Source organism: Lithobates pipiens, unplaced genomic scaffold (assembly GCF_037356315.1).
Source record: "Lithobates pipiens isolate NorthernLeopardFrog02 unplaced genomic scaffold, aLitPip1_a1.2 Scaffold_3, whole genome shotgun sequence".
NCBI classification, from domain to species: Eukaryota; Metazoa; Chordata; class Amphibia; order Anura; family Ranidae; genus Lithobates; species Lithobates pipiens.
In genome coordinates this window covers 154,801,821-154,821,393 of record NW_027507790.1, presented here as the reverse complement: position 1 = coordinate 154,821,393, position 19,573 = coordinate 154,801,821, and the positions used below count along the sequence as shown (strand labels likewise).

The following is a 19,573-nucleotide window of genomic DNA, read 5'->3' as shown; positions in this document are numbered from 1 at the left end:
GAGGGTGGCGAGGGACCCCCGAATCGACCTCCCAGGGAATGCCCGGCTGCCCAGTCCCACCAAGGCAGGGAGAGCTGTACTTACCAGTCCAGCAGAGCTGGGAGACATTCCATCACAGACCCACTCTCTAATCAGTACGGGGTGGCTGCTGGCCACGACACACTGATGCAGACATCAGTAGCCCGGTCATATGTGCGCCCCGGAGCATTAAAGCTCACGACCACCTCTGGAGCTGAGGTACGTTGTGGCCGGCCCAGCGCGGAACACTGACCAGCACACGCTCGCTGGTCAGGCTGGAGAGACTACAAGGACAAGAGGATCCAGCCTGTCACCCGGCTTTTGATAGCAGATCACAGGATCTTTCATCTTGCGCAAAAAGCAAAGCTTCTGCAGAAAAAAAAAAAACACAACACGGACCAATGGGCCCGCAGGGTTCCTAGGTCCTTCTCCTTCACTAGGCAAAATAAAACTGGCTGCATGGCAGGCTGGGGGGTTGTTACTTAAGGGACCGCCCCTTGGGCGGAACTAAAAGTTCTGTGTTTTTCATAACATATTATGCCTAGTCTTCTCCTAAAGGTGGCATAACAACCCAATGGCTAAGAGAGGAGCTGTGTTAGTTGGTGAATATAACAGAAAAAGTTATTAAAAGCTGTGTTCCAGACGAAATTTAGGAAGTCCCATCACGCCGCAGCCATCTCCTGGGTGGGCATCTGAAGCCGCAGTATATTACTTCCTGGATTCCGTGCATGCTGGCTACCCAGCACGCACCTGCCGATCTTGCCCGTGCACAGTGCAGCTCTAGCAGTATAAAAAGCTTGTAGATTGGCTTTGGCTATTGCCTCCTGGGATTGTTGAAACCTCTCCCCGGAAACATTGCAAAGCCAGAAATTACATGTGAGGTCATGGCCACCAAGGAGGAAGTGAAAAAAGAAAAGCTGAAATAAAAAGTAAGTGATCCCCCCCCCCAAAAAAAAAACTGTCAATTTTTTTTAATTAGTGCTGAATGAGGAGTGTAAAATGTGGGTAGAACTCCCACCTGTCTCAAAACAATATAACGTTCATTTGGGTACAGTGTTGGATGAAGGAGTAAGGCCGCGTACACACGCGGGGACTGTTCGCCCAACTTTGTCCGTCAAACAGTTTCAGCAAACAGTCCGCTCAAAATTAGCATGGACGGACATGGCCACACACGACGAACGAACAGTTTGCTGAAACCGTGCGCGATGACGTGAACGGCACGTACGACGGGACGAAAAATACGACGTCCTATACACTGCATTATAACTTTCGGCGTGTAAATCCTTTCTGAGAATGCGCGGAACTTAGTTTGACGAACAAGCCTACACACAAGGGGACTGTTCGCTGAAACAAAGTTTCAGCGGACAGTTTTTCGGAAATTCCGTAAAACCTTGTTCGTCAAACTGTCCGCTGAAACTGTCCGCTGAAAGCCCACACACGAGCGGACTGTCCGCCGAAACACTGTTCAGCGGACAAAGTTGGGCGAACAGTCCCCGCGTGTGTACGCGGCCTAAATTGTCAGCAAATACAGCACTGAAAACAGTGCTGGTAATGAAGGGTTATATACAGCCTAGAAACAAAGTGGTTAAAGCAGATTTTAAAAAAATCCCCCATTATTACCCCCCACCCCACCTTATAAACACGCAAAACACTAAACCGTTATTACATTTGTGAAATTTTTTACCGTTTAAGAGAGAAGTCTGATTTACTTTTCAGGAAGTCAGCTCTGTGATTTAAAAAATGCATTATCTTTTCTGGCTGGGAATATCTTAGAACAGCGATTGCATCATATTCTCCTTCTCTCACTAACTGTAATCAGCCTACATTTCCCATGAATCCTTGGGGTGGAAGTGAATATGGGAGGTACACTAGGCTTGTACATGTAAATGTGAACTCGCCCACTTCAACATAAATCCCACCCCTCATTTTGCAGCCAGCAAGCCATACATAACTCACGGTATGATAGGTTACAGCGTTATAAATACAAAACCTTTTAATATAAATGCAAACCAGTACAAAGTGTCAGTGTCCACCATTGCCAAATGTCAGGGGCCACCACCAGTGCCAAATGTCAGGGGCCACCACCAGTGCAGATCATCAGTGCAGTGTCACCAGTGCAGATTATCAGTGGCCATCATTGCGGTGTCACCAGTGCAGATTAACCGCTTCAGCCCCGGAAGATTTTACCCTCTTCCTCACCAGAGCACTTTTTGCGATTCGGGACTGCGTCATTTTAACTGACAATTGTGCGGTCGTTAGGCGTGCAACGGATCAAAAAACTCACAGATCGAATCATTTTTCGGATCAGCAAATAATAATTTAATTTGCAAAAACCTGTGAAAATTCCACCACCATATAGTCCCCACTGTAATATCCACAATCTCCCCCACTGTAATATTGGCTGGGTACAGCTGAGCATAGCTTAGTATGGCTGAGCACGGCTGAGTAAGGCTGGGCATGGCTGGGCACGGCTGAGTAAGGCTGGGCATGGCTGGGCACGGCTGAGTAAGGCTGGGCATGGCTGGGCACGGCATCGCAGAGTATTGGGGTATTGCTAGAGTATTGGGGTATTGCAAGACTGGTATTGGCAGGGTATTGCTGGGTACTGCAGGGTATGGAGGGATGGCTGCTTCCATCTCAGAATCTCTCCCCTCCACTGTACAGGTTAGTACAGAGAGGGGAGAGAGGAACCGGCGTCATCACATGACGCCGGTTTGTTTACAAGTGATCGCTCCGTCGGAGCGATCAGTGTAAACAGCCTGGGTGTAGAAAGATGGCCGCCGCTTCGGAGCTAGGCCGAAGCCACGGCCTTTCCTAAGGCCGAGACAGCGGAGCGCTCCATGGAGCGCGGCATGTGCCGATCCGAGCAGGGTGACCCGCTCGGATCACGGATCGGTGACGATCCGTTGCACCCCTAGCGGTCGTGCAACGTGGCTCCCAAACAAAATTGACGTCTTTTTTTCCCCCACAAATAGAGCTTTCTTTTGGTGGTATTTGAGCACCCCTGCGGTTTTTATTTTTTGCACTATAAACAACAACAAAAAAAAAGCGACAATTTAGTCGCATTAATTTTTACATTGTGGTATAATAAATATCCCCCAAAAATATAAGAAAACATTTTTTTAGGCCAATACATATTCTTCTACATATTTTTAGTAAAAAAAATAAAAATCGCAATAAGTGATTGGTTTGTGCAAAAGTTATATACTGTTTACAAAATAGGGGATCATTTTATTTATTTATTTATTTTTACTAGTAATGGCGGCGATCCTGTGTAAATGACACTGGCAGTGAAGGGGTTAACCACTAAGGGCCAGGGTAAGGGTTAAGTGTGTACTGGGGTGTGTTTCTAACTTTGGGGGCGTGGCTACGTGTGACACGTCACTGATCTCTGCTCCCGATCACAGGGAGCAGAGATCAGTGTCAGCATCTCTAGGCAGAACGGGGAGATGCTTATTTACATTAGCATCTCCCTGTTCTTCCTCTCCGTGAGACGATCACGGGTATCCCTGCTACGATCGAGCCCACGGAACCCGCGACCTGACTCACGGAGGTCCCGGCTGGCACGCACGTGATGGCACAGCGGAAAATTTAAAGTGAGGTACAAGTACGCCCATTTGCCCAGCCGTGCATTCTGCCGACGTACATTGGCGTGCGCTGGTCGGGAACCGGTTATCAGTGCCCATCATTGCAGTGTCACCAGTGCCCATCAGTGCGGTGTCACCAGTGCCTTATCAGTGCCCATCATTGCAGAACGGCGATAGTTACAGATCATCCAGAGACAGAGCGCATCTCAGGCTGATAGGTCTGTATATGCAAATACCGCTCGTGGTACAGCCCCACCTCCCTGCACCATAATTGTGATAGACAGCGCAGAGCGCACTTTTCCAATGTACAGGGAGGTGGGGCTGTACCACCAGTGGTGTTTGCATATACAGACCTATCAGCCCGAGATGCGCTCTGTCATCCCGATGATCTGTAACTCTCCCCTCAACGCAGGCGGATGGCGGAATGGCGGGCGGTGGTGGCGGGGAGGATGGAGGCAGTGCTGGCAGGGAGGAGGAGGGAGCAGAGGACACCACCTCTATGGGCGGCATAGACCAGGGACGGCGAGACCCCTCTGCCCACTAAAGCGAGCCAGGCGGAAGTACAAGTCCCTGCTCGCTTTCAAAGGACTACAAGGGGGCTGAGGTTACTAGAGGGATAGCAGCCAGCGGTCTTACAAACAGGAAATCACCAGGCAATAACGGTTTTTCAGCAGGCTATTGCAGAGGAACTACAGAGCTCAGAAGAACATGGCTGACATAGTGAAGGTAGCAACGAGAACATGGAAAAAAGTTTTGGCCCAGACTTTTGCTTTAAGCAAAGTTCCACCTTAAGGCCCCCTTACACTTGATGCGGTTCTAAATACACCGGCATTTTGTTTCTTATTTGCATGCTGGAAACATTGAGTATAGTCTGAAAACCAGAGGGAATAATCCACAGGCAGAATACAACCCACAAAATCATATAATAATAACAACAATAGAGGAAATGTACAGCTAGGCCGCGTACACACGCGCGGACTGTTCGCCCAACTTTGTCCGTCAAACAGTTTCGGCAAACAGTCCGCTCAAAATTAGCATGGACGGACATGGCCACACACGACGAACGAACAGTTTGCTGAAACCGTGCGCGATGACGTGAACGGCACGTACGACGGGACGAAAAATACGACGTCCTATACACTGCATTATAACTTTCGGCGTGTAAATCCTTTCTGAGCATGCGCGGAACTTAGTTTGACGAACAAGCCTACACACGGGCGGACTGTTCGCTGAAACAAGGTTTCAGCGGACAGTTTTTCGGAAATTCCGTAAAACCTTGTTCGTCAAACTGTCCGCTGAAACTGTCCGCTGAAAGCCCACACACGAGCGGACTGTCCGCCCAAACACTGTTCAGCGGACAAAGTTGGGCGAACAGTCCGCGCGTGTGTACGCGGCCTAGATATAATAATGTTACAGGCTTCTCCTTGCTGTCTTTGCAGTTGGTTTCTGGCTCAGACAAGCACTGTACTATCACACGGATAGCCCCAACATATCACTGAATATCCAGGGGAGGCTGGGGACTTTCATCCTGGGGTGCAAACACACCTTTTCATGGCAGAAACACAATGTGGGGCATTGTACAGCAGTGGCTGTTTGGCATAACAAAATGTGCATGTTGTCCTAAAAGACGTGCTTAATGCGGAGGTCCGCCCACCGCTGCAAAAATTAAAGGCCAGCAGCTACACATACTGCAGCTGCTGACTTAATAATAGGACATTTACCTGTCCTGGAGTCCAGCGATGTTGGCACCGCAGCTGATGTTTCCCTCGCTTGTTGGGTGCATGTCACCTCCATTGCGAGTAAGGGAACTCGGCAGTGTAGCCTTACGGCTTCACACTGGGAACCCTACTGCGCATGCACGAGGCTCTACTCCTCTCTCCTACTGGCCCTGCGGCCAGGGAAAGAGGAGGGAGCCCGGGCGGTGATGTCAATACCCACGCTGAGGTTCCCGAAAGTGGGAACAGGATACCTGTGAAAGACAGTTATCCTCCCCCCCGAAAGGTGCCAAATGTGTCAAAGGGGGGGGGGGCAGTACAACAGGTGGTGGAACCCCACTTTAAGGCAGCCCATAGATACAATGCATCCGGAAAGTATTCACAGAGCTTTTTCCACATTTTGTTATGGTACAGCCTTCTTCCAAATTGATTAAATTCATTATTTATTTATTTTCAAAATTCTATAAACAATACCCCGTAATGACAATTTGAAAGGAGCTGGTTTGAAATCTTTGCAAATTTATTAAAAATACAAAACCAAAAAAAATCCCATGTATAGAAGTATTCACAGCCTTTGCTCAATATTTTGGGGAAGCACCTTTGGCACCAATTACAGCCTCAAGTCTTTGAGTATGATGCTACAAGCTTGGCACACCTATTTTTGGGCAGTTAATTCTCATTTTTCTTTGCAGGACCTCCCAAGCTCCATCAGGTTGGATGAGGAGCGATGGTGCACAGCCATTTTCAGATCTCTCCAGAGATGTTCATTCAGGTTCAGAGTCTCTCTCTCTCCTCATTGGCTCCTAAATGAGCACGCTCTGTGTGTGAATGGACACACAGATCGCGGCTTGGAGAGCGAGTGCGCCCGAAGCAAGAGGAATATAATTGGGGGCATATGACGGAGGAGAGGCCAGGAGTCAGGACGGCTGGGGGAGGATCCCAAAAAAAGGAGGAAGAAGAAAAATAAAAAAAGAAGGAAGAAAGAAGATTGGGGCTGCTCTGTGTAAATGCAAAACCACTACACAGAGCAGGCAAGTATAACATGTGTATTTTTTTTATTAGTATCACTTTAACAAATGTTAGATCTATGGTCAGGAGGATATAAATGGATGTGAATCCATTTCTATTCTTTAACCTCCAATCCGTCACGTTTAGGTCTGAAAAATAATAAATAAAAAAGGGAGACAACCCTTTTCTGTTTTTTTTTTTTGTGTTCTGTTTTTTTGGCCTAGATGACCTCAGAAGTAATGAGATGTAAATTGATGCATGTCTGTTTGCATCTATCTGCCCATAGACTGACACTGAGCTTCTGTTTAAACCAGCCTGAAAAACTGACAGGTGGACCTGATTGGAACGGCTTTTACATATGCAAGTTGCTTAGGCTAAAAACAAAACAAACACACACACACACACACACACACACACAGTGTAAGGGCCGGTTCACACTAATCAGTTTGCAAAACAGCGTGATTTACAGAATCGGATCACATGGGTGTGCGATCCGATTCCGGTGCGGAAAAAAAAGGGGGGGGTCCGGCACGAGTTTGGTCCGAATGTGATGCTAATTCAGCCATACAGTTTTTATGGCTCAATTCGCATAGCACAAACATCTCATGGGATCTGCACAACAATGCAGTGTGAATCACATGCGATGTCTAGAGTCGCACTAGTGTAAACCATCCCTTAATGATACATCATAGACCTGGAGTACTTTATAAAGGTAAAACAAAAGGAATGCGGCACTGGGCAAATTACATGATCACCTAAATAAAATACTACGCCGTTATCACAAAGGGTACAGCATATTCCACAGCGTTATTAGTTGTTAAAATGACAAAAGCATGCCACTGAAAATAATATTCTCCTGTGGGCGCCTATACAGAACAGGCACCTATAAGCCAATAGATGTAAACCCTAAATTACATCATTACATTTACTAAAACACTGCATATCATAAAAAAATGTCAGGTTTCTGTTTTATAAAATACTGGTTTTCACTCTTATTTAAACCTTTGCCGCACCTCAGTACTGCTGACCTCCTGCAGCCTCTTTGCAGCTACTCCAGCAATGGCCGTATGTCATTTTATAAGACTCGGTTCACACTGGTTGCGATGCAGGAAACCCTGCGAATCCGATGCGGGTCCCTTGATCACACCTGACTTGCAAGCAGTTCACACTGCCCTCTGCGAACCACTACGGATGTCAATACAAAGTAAAGGACACCCCCAGATCAGTTCACAGATCACAGTGCAAATTGTGAATTCGGACAGGAATCAGCACATGGGTGTGAACACTCATGCGATCTGATTCTGGTGCTGACAAAAAAATAAAAATAAAAAAAAGGGTCATGCACAAGTTTGGTCCAAATGTGATCCATATTCAGCCGCACAGTAGAGCTGTACGATTCTGGCTAAAATGAGAATCACAATTTTTTTGCTTAGAACAGGGCTTGACAAATTTGCTTGGAATCTAGGAGCCAGCTAAAAAAGTTAGGAGCCAGGTCGGTAACGGCGATCCGGACCTGTTCCTGGCCTGACATGGAGACGAGTGAGGGGAAGTCATTGCCCATAGCTCTTAGAGGGACATTTTATCTATTTTTATTTTTTCCAAATGACAAAAAAAAAATGCAATTGCATTTTAGTGTAAATATGAGATCTGAGGTCTCTCTGACCCCAGATCTCATATTTAAGAGGACCCGTCATGCTTTTTTCGATTACACGGGATTTTTACATTCCTTGTAATGGGAATAAAAGTGGCACAATTTTTTTTTAACTGGTTGCTGACCGCCGGCAGTCAAACGACGGCTAGGCAGTGCACCTATTGTGGCGGGAGGCAGTCATATGACCGATCGCGAGTGCGCATCCCTGTTTCTTCGGTGGCGGCGTGTCACGGAGACACCGCTCGCCACCGAAGGGGGTGAACAGCCATTGGTTATGGCTGTTTACCACGTGATCGGCCGTGATGAAGTCACGGCCAATCACAGACGGTCACACCCCGACTGTGCACAGCGCATGTGCGCGATCGCGAGCGCGCTGCGCATGCACGTCGGTGGTGGCATGTTCCCCGGGAACACTGCTTGTCACCGACGCTGGTAAACAGCCATTGGCCAGCTGTTTACCCACGTCATCGGCTGTGATCCTTTCACAGCCAATCACTAAAATGTAAACAAACCGCGGTAACGAGATGTTACCGGGTTCTCCTCCTCACACACCGATCGTGTGTGAGGAGGAGATTGCGGTAACATCTCGTTACCGCCTACAGTGTACACCAACACACACTGATTGCCCCCCCAATAAAGAGGGCCTGTCACCACTCATCATAGTACCTGTCACTCACAGTCCATCATAGTACCTGTCACTCACAGTCCATCAGAGTACCCGAGTACCTGTCCTGGCCCATCAGGGTACCCGAGTACCTGTCACGGGCCATCAGAGTACCCGAGTACCTGTCACGGGCCATCAGAGTACCAGAGTACCTGTCACGGCACATCAGAGTACCCGAGTACCTGTCACGGCACATCAGAGTACCCGAGTACCTGTCACGGCACATCAGAGTACCTGTCACGGCACATCAGAGTACCTGTCACGGCACATCAGAGTACCCGAGTACCTGTCACGGCACATCAGAGTACCCGAGTACCTGTCACGGCACATCAGAGTACCCGAGTACCTGTCACGGCACATCAGAGTACCCGAGTACCTGTCACGGCACATCAGAGTACCCGAGTACCTGTCACGGCACATCAGAGTACCCGAGTACCTGTCACGGCACATCAGAGTACCCGAGTACCTGTCACGGCACATCAGAGTACCCAAGTACCTGTCACGGCACATCAGAGTACCCAAGTACCTGTCACGGCCCATCATGGTACCCGAGTATCTGTCACGGTCCATCATGGTACCCGAGTATCTGTCACGGTTCATCTGAGTACCCGAGTAGCTGTCACAGCCCATCAGAGTACCCGGGTACCTGTCACTAGAGGTCGACCGATATGGGTTTTTCTCTGGCCGATGCCAATATTTAGAAATCATGGCGGCCGATATATGATGCCGATTTTTTTGGGCCGATATGTTAGGCCGATTTTTTTTTTTTTTTAATCCCTCTTCATCTCATATAATCTAACACACCTTTCCCACTGGGGCGTTTTTTAAGGCGCTTTTGGGCTTAAAATAGCGGCTGTAAAGTGCCTGCAAAATGGCTCCCCTGCAGTCTGTGTGAAAGACTGAGTGCTTTCACACGGAGGCGATGCGCTGGCAGGATGTTAAAAAAAGTCCTGCAAGCAGCACGTTTGGAGTGATGTATACCGCTCCTCCACCACTCCTGCCCATTGATATGAATGGGCACCACTGCTGAAGCGCATGCAATGCGATTTGGCAGCGGTGCTTCACGGGCGCATTTAACCTCTTCCTCGGCCGCTAGCTGGATTATAAGTGCCCCGCTAGCAGCTGAATAGCACCGCTAAAATGATGGTAAAGCACCCCTAAAACTAGAAGCGTTTTACCATCAACACATGCCCGCTCCCGTGTGAAAGCTGCCTTCATAAGTGATGCAGAAAATTTCTTACATTTAAACATTTATTAAACAAAACAAACCCCCAATCAGTTTACTTGTATGTATGATTTAGATTAAAAAAAAAAAAAAAAAAAAACTATATATTAAATAAAAACAGGCAGACAAAACTTTTGGACGAAAAAAAAAAAAAAATGGGCTAACTTTACCGTTTTAGTTTTTTTTTTTATATCATTAGTGTATTTTTTTCCCCAAAAAATTGCATTTGAAAGACCGCTGCGCAAATGCCGTGTGACATAAAATATTGCAACAACCACTATTTTATTCCCTAGCATCTCTGCTAAGAAAAAATATATAATTTTTGGGGGTTCCAAATGATTTTCTGGCAGAAAATACAGGATTTTTACTTGTAAGCAACAAGTGTCAGAAAAGATTTAGTCTTAAATGGTTAAACTGAGAGCTCTACACACTGAGATGAGTTCATTCATCAAGTGTAAACATTGTATCTTTTTGCTCTTTTCTTGGCAGACTTCTCAGAGAGGAGACAAGTCGTTTCTGTGAAGACTCAGGCAACTTACATTGACTTCTATTACAGAAGTAATTTGCAAGTCGCGCTGTAGTTCTAAATCAGCCTTTTTATCAGCAAAATCGGCCGATGCCGATTAATTAAAAAACTGCAAATATCGGCTGATATATCGGTCGACCTCTACCTGTCACGGTTCATCCGAGTACCTGTCACAGTTCATCTGAGTACCTGTCACAGTCCATATGAGTACCTGTCACAGTCCATATGAGTACCCAAATACCAGTCACCCAGCCATCAGAGTACCCGAGTACCTGTCACCAGGTCATCAGAGTACCCGAGTACCTGTCACCAGGCCATCAGAGTACCCGAGTACCTGTCACCAGGCCATCAGAGTACCTGTCACCAGGCCATCAGAGTACCCGAGTACCTATTTGCAGCCCATGTCTCATAGAATATACAATGGGGTGTTTGCTTTCCAAAATGGGGTCATTTTGTGGGTAATTTCACTATCCTGGTGGTCCAGGACCTTCAAAAGTGTGATAGGTAGGAATGAAATGAGATGTGTCATTTATGCTCCTAGAACGCCTGAAGGTACTACTTCAATTTTCGGCCTCTCTATGTGGCCAGGCTGTGTAAAAGTCCTACACATGTGGTATCGCCATACTCGGGAGGAGTAGCAGAATGTGTTTTGGGGTGTAATTTTTGCTATATACATGCTATGTGTTAGAAATATCTAATAAATTGAAAATTTTGTGTAAAAAAAAAAAAAAAAAATGCGCTTTTAATTTTTTTCCACATATTCCAAAAACTTCTGGAAAGAAATTAATCGTTCAAAAGACTCATTATGCCTCACAGATTATACGTTGGGGTGTTTGCTTTCCAAAGTGGGGTCAGTTTATGGGAAATTCCATTGTCCTGGTACTCCAGGGCCTTCAAAAGTGTAATAGGTGGTTGAGAAATGAGATGCGTCATTTTTGCTTGTAGAACGTCTGAAGGTACTACATCAATGTTAGTGCTCTGTATGTGGTCAGGCTGTGTAAAAGTCTCACACATGTGGTATCGCCGTACTCGGGAAGAGTAGCAGAATGTATTTTGGGGTGTAATTTGTTGTATGCATATGCTGTGATTTATGACAGAAACAAAGAAAAGGGCATTTTTTTCACAAAATTTACGTTTTATTTTATTTATAGCACAAAAAATAAAAAACCCACTAGTGATTAAATACCACTAAAAGAAAGCTCTATTTGTGTGGGAAAAAGGACGCAAGTTTCATATGGATACAGTGTTGAATGACTGAGTAATTGTCATTCAAATTGTGAGAGCGCTGAAAGCTGAAAATTGGTCTGGTCAGGAAGAGGGTGTAAGTGCCCTGTATTGAGGTGGTTAAAAGAACAGTGAAAAATGTAAAAATAAAAGTTAAAATAAATACGAAAAAAATAATAATTTTAAACGCGCCTTGTCCCGCCAAGCTCGCGTGCAGAAGCGAACGCCTACGTGAGTAGCGCCCGCATATGAAAGCGGTGTTCAAACCACACATGCGAGGTATCTCCATGATCGGTAGAGGGAGAGCAATAATTCTAGCCCTAGATCTCCTTTGTAACTCAAAACATGCAACCTGCAGAATTTTTTAAACTTCGCCTATGGAGATTTTAAATGGTAAATGTGGCGCGGCCCAATGCTATCACGCCGGCGGGGAGGGGTGTGCACGGAGACAGGATACCCCCCCCAGCTGTGCTGCCCCAGGCACCAGGTCACTAATTCTATTCGCAAATGCAACCTGGAGCCCGGGGTTTGTCGAGCCCTGGCTTAGAAGATGGATCACGATTCTCGCGTGAATCATGAACTTTCACATTAAAACAAAAAAAAAAAAAAAACTGGGCTAACTTTACTGTTTCATTTTTTTTATTCATTGAAGTATTTTTTCCCCAAAAATTGTGTTTGAAAGACCGCTGGTCACACAGTATGACATAAAATATTGCAGCAATTTACATTTTATTCCCTAGGGTCTCTTCTACAATATATTTTCTAGCAAAAAAAATATTAATTTTAACTTAAGAAACAAGTGTCAGAGAAAGATTTTAAAGAGGATGTAAACCCTGGTGGGTTTTACTTCCTCTTTGTTTTGCTGCAAAGGTAAAGCATAATGGACTACTATGCATCGCATAGTAGTCCATTAGGTGTCACTTACCTGACACAGGAGCCAGCAATGTCACTGCTGTCCCCTCTTCCACGAAGCGGCCATCTTCCTTCTGGGTATCGCAGCTCCGGTGCTGTGATTGGCCAGAGCCACAATGACATGATCGCCGTTAGCAATGGCACGCTCAGTGCGCCTGCACGCCGCCGCATTCGCCGTAGGCATCGGTGCCTGTCTTTTGTAAATATCTCCTAAACCATGTAGGTTTAAGAGATATTGCTTGCACCTACAGGTAAGCCTTAATCTAGGCTTACCTGTAGGTCAAAGAGGTCTGTAAGGGTTTACAACCACTTTAAGCACTTCAGCCCCGGAAGGCTTTACCTTTCTTTTGGTGGTATTTGATCACCTCTGCGGCTTTTATTTTTTGCAATATAAACAAAAAAGGAGGGACAATTTTGAAAAAAAAAAAAAAAAAAGATTGTTTACTTTTTGCTATAATAAATATCTCCCAAAAATATATATAAAAAAAAACATTTTTTCCTCAGTTTAAGCCAATACGTATTCTTCTACATATTTTTGGTAAAAATCGCAATATAGCGTCTACAAAATATGGGATATCAAAAAATATTAATAAAAATGCCATAAAACTATGGCATTTTTAATAACTTTTTTTTTTTTTTTACTATTAATGGCAGCGAGCAGCGATTTTTATTATTGTGACCGCGACATTATGGCGGACACATTGGACAATTTTGACACATTTTTGGGACCGTTGGCATCAATAGTGATCAATGCTATAAAATTGCATTGATTACTGTAAAAAGTGTCACTGGCAGTGATGGGGTTAACCACTAGGGGGCGGGGAGGGATTAAGTGTGTCATAGGGGAGTGTTTCTAACTGTCTGGGGGATGGGCTGTGTGTGACGTGACCCTGATCGCTGCTCCCGATGACAGAGAGCAGAACGGGGAGATGCTGTTTACATCAGCATCTCCCTGTTCTTCAGCTCCGTGACACAATCGTGGGCACACAGTCATAGAACTTGCGGCAGTCGCGCGCACGGTGGGAAATTCAACGTATGGGTATGTTACTTTGCCCAGCCGTGCCATTCTGCCAAAGTATATATGCCGACAGTGGTCGGCAAGTGGTTAAACTTCCTGCATTCCACGTTGCCCACCAATGCCAGCAATCAGTCCTGCCTATCATTGCTGCCCATCAGTACCGCCTATCCGTGCTGCCTATAAGTGCCCGCAAGTGCTGCCTATCAATGTCACCTATCAGTGCGGCATATTAGTGCCACCTATCAGTGCCCACCAGTTCAGCCAACAGTGGCTACTGTCCATCAGTGCTGTCTCACATTAGTGAAGGAGAAAAATTACTTAATTACAGAATTTACTGAAAAAATTTACTAAAAAAAAAAAAAAAAAAATTCCATTTTTTTATATTTTTTTAAAGTAAAGAATAAAAAAAAAAAAACAGCCGTGATTAAATACCACCAAACGAAAGTTCTATTTGTGTGAAGAAAATGATAACAATTTCATTTGGGTACAGTGTAACATGACCGCGCAATTGTCATTCAAATTGCGACAGCGCTGAAAGCTGAAAAATTGCTTGGGCAGGAAGGGGGTGAGATTGCCCGGTAGACAAGTGGTTAAATAGACTGGAGGCACCTTCCAAAATTATGGACAGTCTTGAGGCGCCCCATTGTAAAAATACTAATAGTTTTACATAATGCAGAAACATCAATACACGTAGGACACCCAACATTAGAGGTACCGTATATACTCGAGTATAAGCCGAGATTTTCAGCCTCTTTTTTGAGGCTGAAAGTGCCCCCCTCGGCTTATACTCGAGTCATCGCTGTCTGCCCGCTCGATCAGCGTGTCGAGCAGACAGACAGCGGCCATTCTATTCAAAAGCCGCGCCTCCGGCTCCGCCTTCGCCTGTGATAGGCGGAACACTGAATTTCCCAGCAGCCTGTGTTCCGCCTATCACGGACGTCGTATCATCCTCGTACTACGGACGAGGATGATACGACGTCTGTGATAGGCGGAACACAGGCTGCTGGGAAATTCAGTGTTCCGCCTATCACAGGCGAAGGCGGCGGCGCAGCTTTTGAACTTTACAATGGCCGCCGACGAAGAGGGCACGGGACGGCACGGCACGGGACGGGACGGGGGCAAGGCAAGGCACGACACGGGACGGATGCAAGGAGGCAAGGCACGGCACGGGACGGAGGCAAGGAGGCAAGGCACGGGACGGAGGCTCGGGACAAAGGTAGGCTGGACACACACACACACACACACACACACACACACACACACACACACACACACACACACACACACATGGATGGAGACACACACAGGGATGGATGGATGGATGGATGGAGACACACACACACAGGGATGGATGGATGGATGGATGGATGGAGACACACACACACAGGGATGGATGGATGGATGGATGGAGACACACACACACAGGGATGGATGGATGGATGGACACACACACACACAGGGATGGATGGACGGACACACAGGGATGGACGGACACACAGGGATGGACGGACACACAGGGATGGACGGACACACACACAGGGATGGACAGGCATGTCTCACCCTCGGCTTATACACGAGTCAATAAGTTTGCCAGTTTTTTTGGGGGTAAATTGGGGGCCTCGGCTTATATTCGGGTCGGCCTATACTCGAGTATATACGGTAGTTTATTCTTCCAAAGCAAATATACTTTTGCACACTGCTACTGACTAGTATCCCAAGGTTTCTCTTCTCCCTTATATTTTCTCCATCACTCAGCTAATGAGACCCCAAACACTGATGGAGAGAGTGAAGGGAGGGTCAAACATTCTCCTTATGAACGGAAGATGCCATTAGTCATTAGGAGGTTGGCAGCTAGAAGGTTGTAATGGTGTACAAAGAATAGCTGTGGCTTTGTGTAACTAAAAGGCAGGTTTCATCCACCCACCGGCTTGTATACAATTTTGGGGCAATTTTTAGACATTTTGCCAAAGCACCCCTGAAGAAACCTCAAGGCACCCTGGTTAAAAAAGGCTGCTATAAAGGGATATGCGTTGTTCAGATTTCATGTCTGAGGTTCACAACCACTTTAATACCTGTAAGTTGTGAGGTAGGGCCTCCATCATATTCCACAGATGCCCAGTTGGAATTAGATCCGGAGAATTTGGAGGCTGAGTCAACACCACAAGCTTGCTGTTGTGTTCCTCAAACCAATCTTGAGTTCATCAGAGCAGTTCATCTTCTTCCCTTCCTCAGTGGTCGAGTTCTGATGCTCTGGACACAGCTGTGGGTACGCTGCCCAGTCTGCAGCTCTGCCGCCCATGGCCCCATTGCCAGTTCCCTGGTTTTCCTTCCCTGGACTACATTTGGTCATCTCCAGACCAGGAACATCCAACAAGAGCTGCAGGTTTGGAGTTGCTCTGACCCAGTCATCTAGACATTACAATTTGGCCCAGAGGCATAACTAGAACCTTCAGGCCCCGATGCCAGGAACCATGAAGGGTCATCTGACCTCTGGTCCTGGGGCCTTTTCCAATGATCCTGGGGTCCTTTTCTTCCATTACGGGGCCCTTGATTATGGTCCTGCTGCAGGACTACTTCCTGCCGTCTTTTACACATGTGAACCAATTGGCCCACCCATTGTTCTCTATGGGGAGGCGGATGTAAACAAACCTGTCCACTTACACCTGCCTGCATCCGCTCCAATGAAAATGGGTGGGGATCCATTCACAGGGGCGTTGCTAGAAGGCAAAAAGACCAGGGGTTTCAGCCCGAAGTCCAATGCTGGCGGGGGGGGGGGGGGTCAAAGGTGGTCATAGCACAGGGATTTTTGGCTGGCCGGTAGGGTTGTGTGGCAGGGGGTAAGCTCACTTGCTGGTTGCTGCCTGGGGCTTACCAGTGCCCATCAATTTTGACCATAATCTCAGCTATCCGACACTGACCTCACCTACATACCTCACCTACCTGACATACATACACTGACCTACCTGACAAACATACATCTGTCTAACATACATACATGGACCTACCTGACATGCACACATCTGCTTAACATACACTTACCTACCTGACATACATACACCTACCTAACATGCATACACTGACCTCACCTACCTGACCTCACCTACCTTCACGTGTCCAGGTGTCCTGCAGTTCAGCCTCAGCCACAGTGTGCGGTGTACAGCGTGCCCATCATGTGTCACAGCAGTCACTCTGCCATCCGCCCCCAGCACAGCTCAGGTCATCAGTACACCCCGGTGGGCTCCTCTTCTGGTTATTCTCATCCCCTCCGATAACAATCATCAGTGCAGATAGTCACAGATCTCACCCTATCTCTCCGAGCTGGGATCTCAGTAATGTGTGCTCAGCAGCATTGTAATTCCCGCCATCTGGAGCCTGGAGCTCCTATGATGGACGTCACACATCCCGCGGTCCCGGCATTGGACCAGTGGGACGTCCATCATAGCTCCAGAAGGCTCGCGCTCAGTGGCGGCTGGCGGTGCTCGGGGCTAACAATTGGACAGTGCCTTCCTGAGACTCTGGGCTTTTCTAGGTCACATTCAGGGCTTCAGCCCCCCCCTCCCGATGCCCCGCCTGTCTAGGGGATTGGATGACAGTCAGTCCAGTCTATAGAGAACAGTGGGCTGTGTCCACTCCACAGCAGAGCTGACATGGCCCTTTTGCTGTGCGACACACAACATGCGATTCACACAACACTGGTGTGCAAATCACATGCGATGTCTGGGCGATGGAAATTCAGCCATACAGGACTCTTTTTTTGGTCATGTGATCCGATTCCTGTCGGAACTGACAGTTTGCACTGAGATATACGAACCGATCTGGGGGTGTCATTAACTTTGTATTGACACTCCCAGCGGTTCTGAGATAGGCAGTGTGAACTACCTGCTAGTCGAGTGCGATGCGGGAACTCGCAGTGGATTCGTAGGGCTTCGAACCGCGCCAATCTGACCACACTGGTGTGAACTAGGGTTGCCACCTCATCCCTTTAAACCTGAACACATATTAATTACACAGGTTCTGTGGTAATTAAACTCACTTCATGCTTTATCTGCATTTAGTTAGCCTCAGCACAGAACCTGTGTAATTCATATGTGTTCGGGTTTAAAGAGATGAGGTGGCAACCCTAGTATGAACTATGCCAGTGTAAACATAGAACCTACCTTTCCATGCACTTTTGATGCAGAAAAAGAATGCAGCGGCCTGCATGTGGTGTGAACTAGCCCTAGGGCTGCCTTTGCACATGATCGCAGACAGAATCGGAAAATTTCAAATGGCTGCAAAACGCAGGGCACGATTGTGATGCCATTACTTCTAACGGCACTGCGATTTTACCACGACTGTTGTGGAAATCACTGTAGCCCAAAAAGTATTCCTTTTTGAGTGAAAAGCGTAGACAGTCACGGCACGATTGGGGTGCCATTAGAAGTAATGACATCATAATCGCGTTTTTTGCAGCCATTTGAAATTACAGGGTGGAATGGCGCAGATTTCACTCGCGATCACGTGTAAATGCAACTTAAATTTTGGGGGAGACACAATCTGGAGGCTGTGTGCAGCCAATCAGCTTCTAACTTTTATTTACAAGGCTTAACTGCAGAAGTTAAAGCTAGAAGCCGATTGGTTGCCAATCTTGTAGGTAAAGTGCCACCCCCGGTAATAGACAGTCCGTGGTGTCTCTCACCGTCCTCCAGGATGTGGCTGGGCTTCACCGCCTCCACCTTGAACTGGCTGGCGCTCCAGCCCGGGACCGGCTCTCTCACCACCTCGCTGTCGGACAGCCAGGTCACCGTCTCGAAGTTGTCCCCCCGAATCAGAGCCTCCGCCTCCTCTCGGTGTACGGCCACCTGCTGGAACTGGTGAAGGCCCCCGGCGTGGTCGAAGTGGACGTGTGTGGCCACCGCCATGAGCGGCCGGCGCCCCGATCCCCCGTCCTTGCCGTACGGCAGCAGCCCGGAGGAGATGAGGTATTCGGGCAGGCTGCGGAGCCCCAGGCCGGTGTCGATGACCAGGTCCTGGTGGGAGCCCTGCACCAGCCAGATGTTGGCTCTGTTCCCGGACTCGTAGAAGCGCTCCTGGATCCAGTACACGCCGTCCCCCAGAGCCTTGTGTGCGTACCACTCCAGAGCCGCCATGCCGGACCCGCTCCGCCTGTTGCCGACAGTCCGGCTGCCAGCACCTAGGGCAGCGCCCACAGACCTGTCACTGCACGGCGCGCCTCCTCCAATGGGAGAAGAGGGGAACAGGGCGGCACCGCCTGGGCAGCCAGTCAGGAGACGCTTGCGCTTCTGAAAAGACACGCCCATTTGTTTTCAGCGTGCCTTTGAGAAGGGACGCGTGTGACCTGTCTGTGTATACCTGAGAGAGGAGACACGTGTGACCTGTCTGTGTATAGCTGAGAGAGGGGACACGTGTGACCCGTGTATACCCGAGAGAGGAGACACGTGTGACCTGTCTGTGTATACCTGAGAGAGGGGACACGTGTGACCTGTCTGTGTATACCCGAGAGAGGGGACACGTGTGACCTGTGTATACCCGAGAGAGGGGACACGTGTGACCCGTGTATACCCGAGAGAGGGGACACGTGTGACCTGTGTATACCCGAGAGAGGGGACACGTGTGACCTGTGTATACCCGAGAGAGGGGACACGTGTGACCTGTGTATACCCGAGAGAGGGGACACGTGTGACCTGTGTATACCTGAGAGAGGAGACACGTGTGACCTGTCTGTGTATACCTGAGAGAGGGGACACGTGTGACCTGTCTGTGTATACCCGAGAGAGGGGACACGTGTGACCTGTGTATACCCGAGAGAGGGGACACGTGTGACCTGTGTATACCCGAGAGAGGGGACACGTGTGACCCGTGTATACCCGAGAGAAGGGACACGTGTGACCCGTGTATACCTGAGAGAGGGGACACGTGTGACCCGTGTATACCTGAGAGAGGGGATACGTGTGACCCCTGTATACCTGAGAGAGGGGACACGTGTGACCTGTCTGTGTATACCTGAGAGAGGGGACACGTGTGA

At 47.8% G+C, this 19,573-nt stretch overlaps 1 protein-coding gene across 2 annotated transcripts in view; it reads right to left on the bottom strand.

Moving 5' to 3' along the window:
- The window catches only part of MBLAC2 (metallo-beta-lactamase domain containing 2), a 36,382-nt gene extending 17,642 nt beyond the window's left edge, over window positions 1–18,740 (bottom strand). For both annotated transcript variants that reach the window (XR_013263926.1, XM_077462405.1), the window contains exon 1: window positions 18,227–18,740. Coding sequence is in view for 1 of the 2 variants with exons in the window: in XM_077462405.1 (XP_077318531.1) it covers window positions 18,227–18,677 (451 nt within the window). In the remaining variant the exon portion in view is untranslated. The remainder of the gene's footprint in view (window positions 1–18,226) is intronic.
- Between the last annotated feature and the right edge of the window lie 833 nt (window positions 18,741–19,573).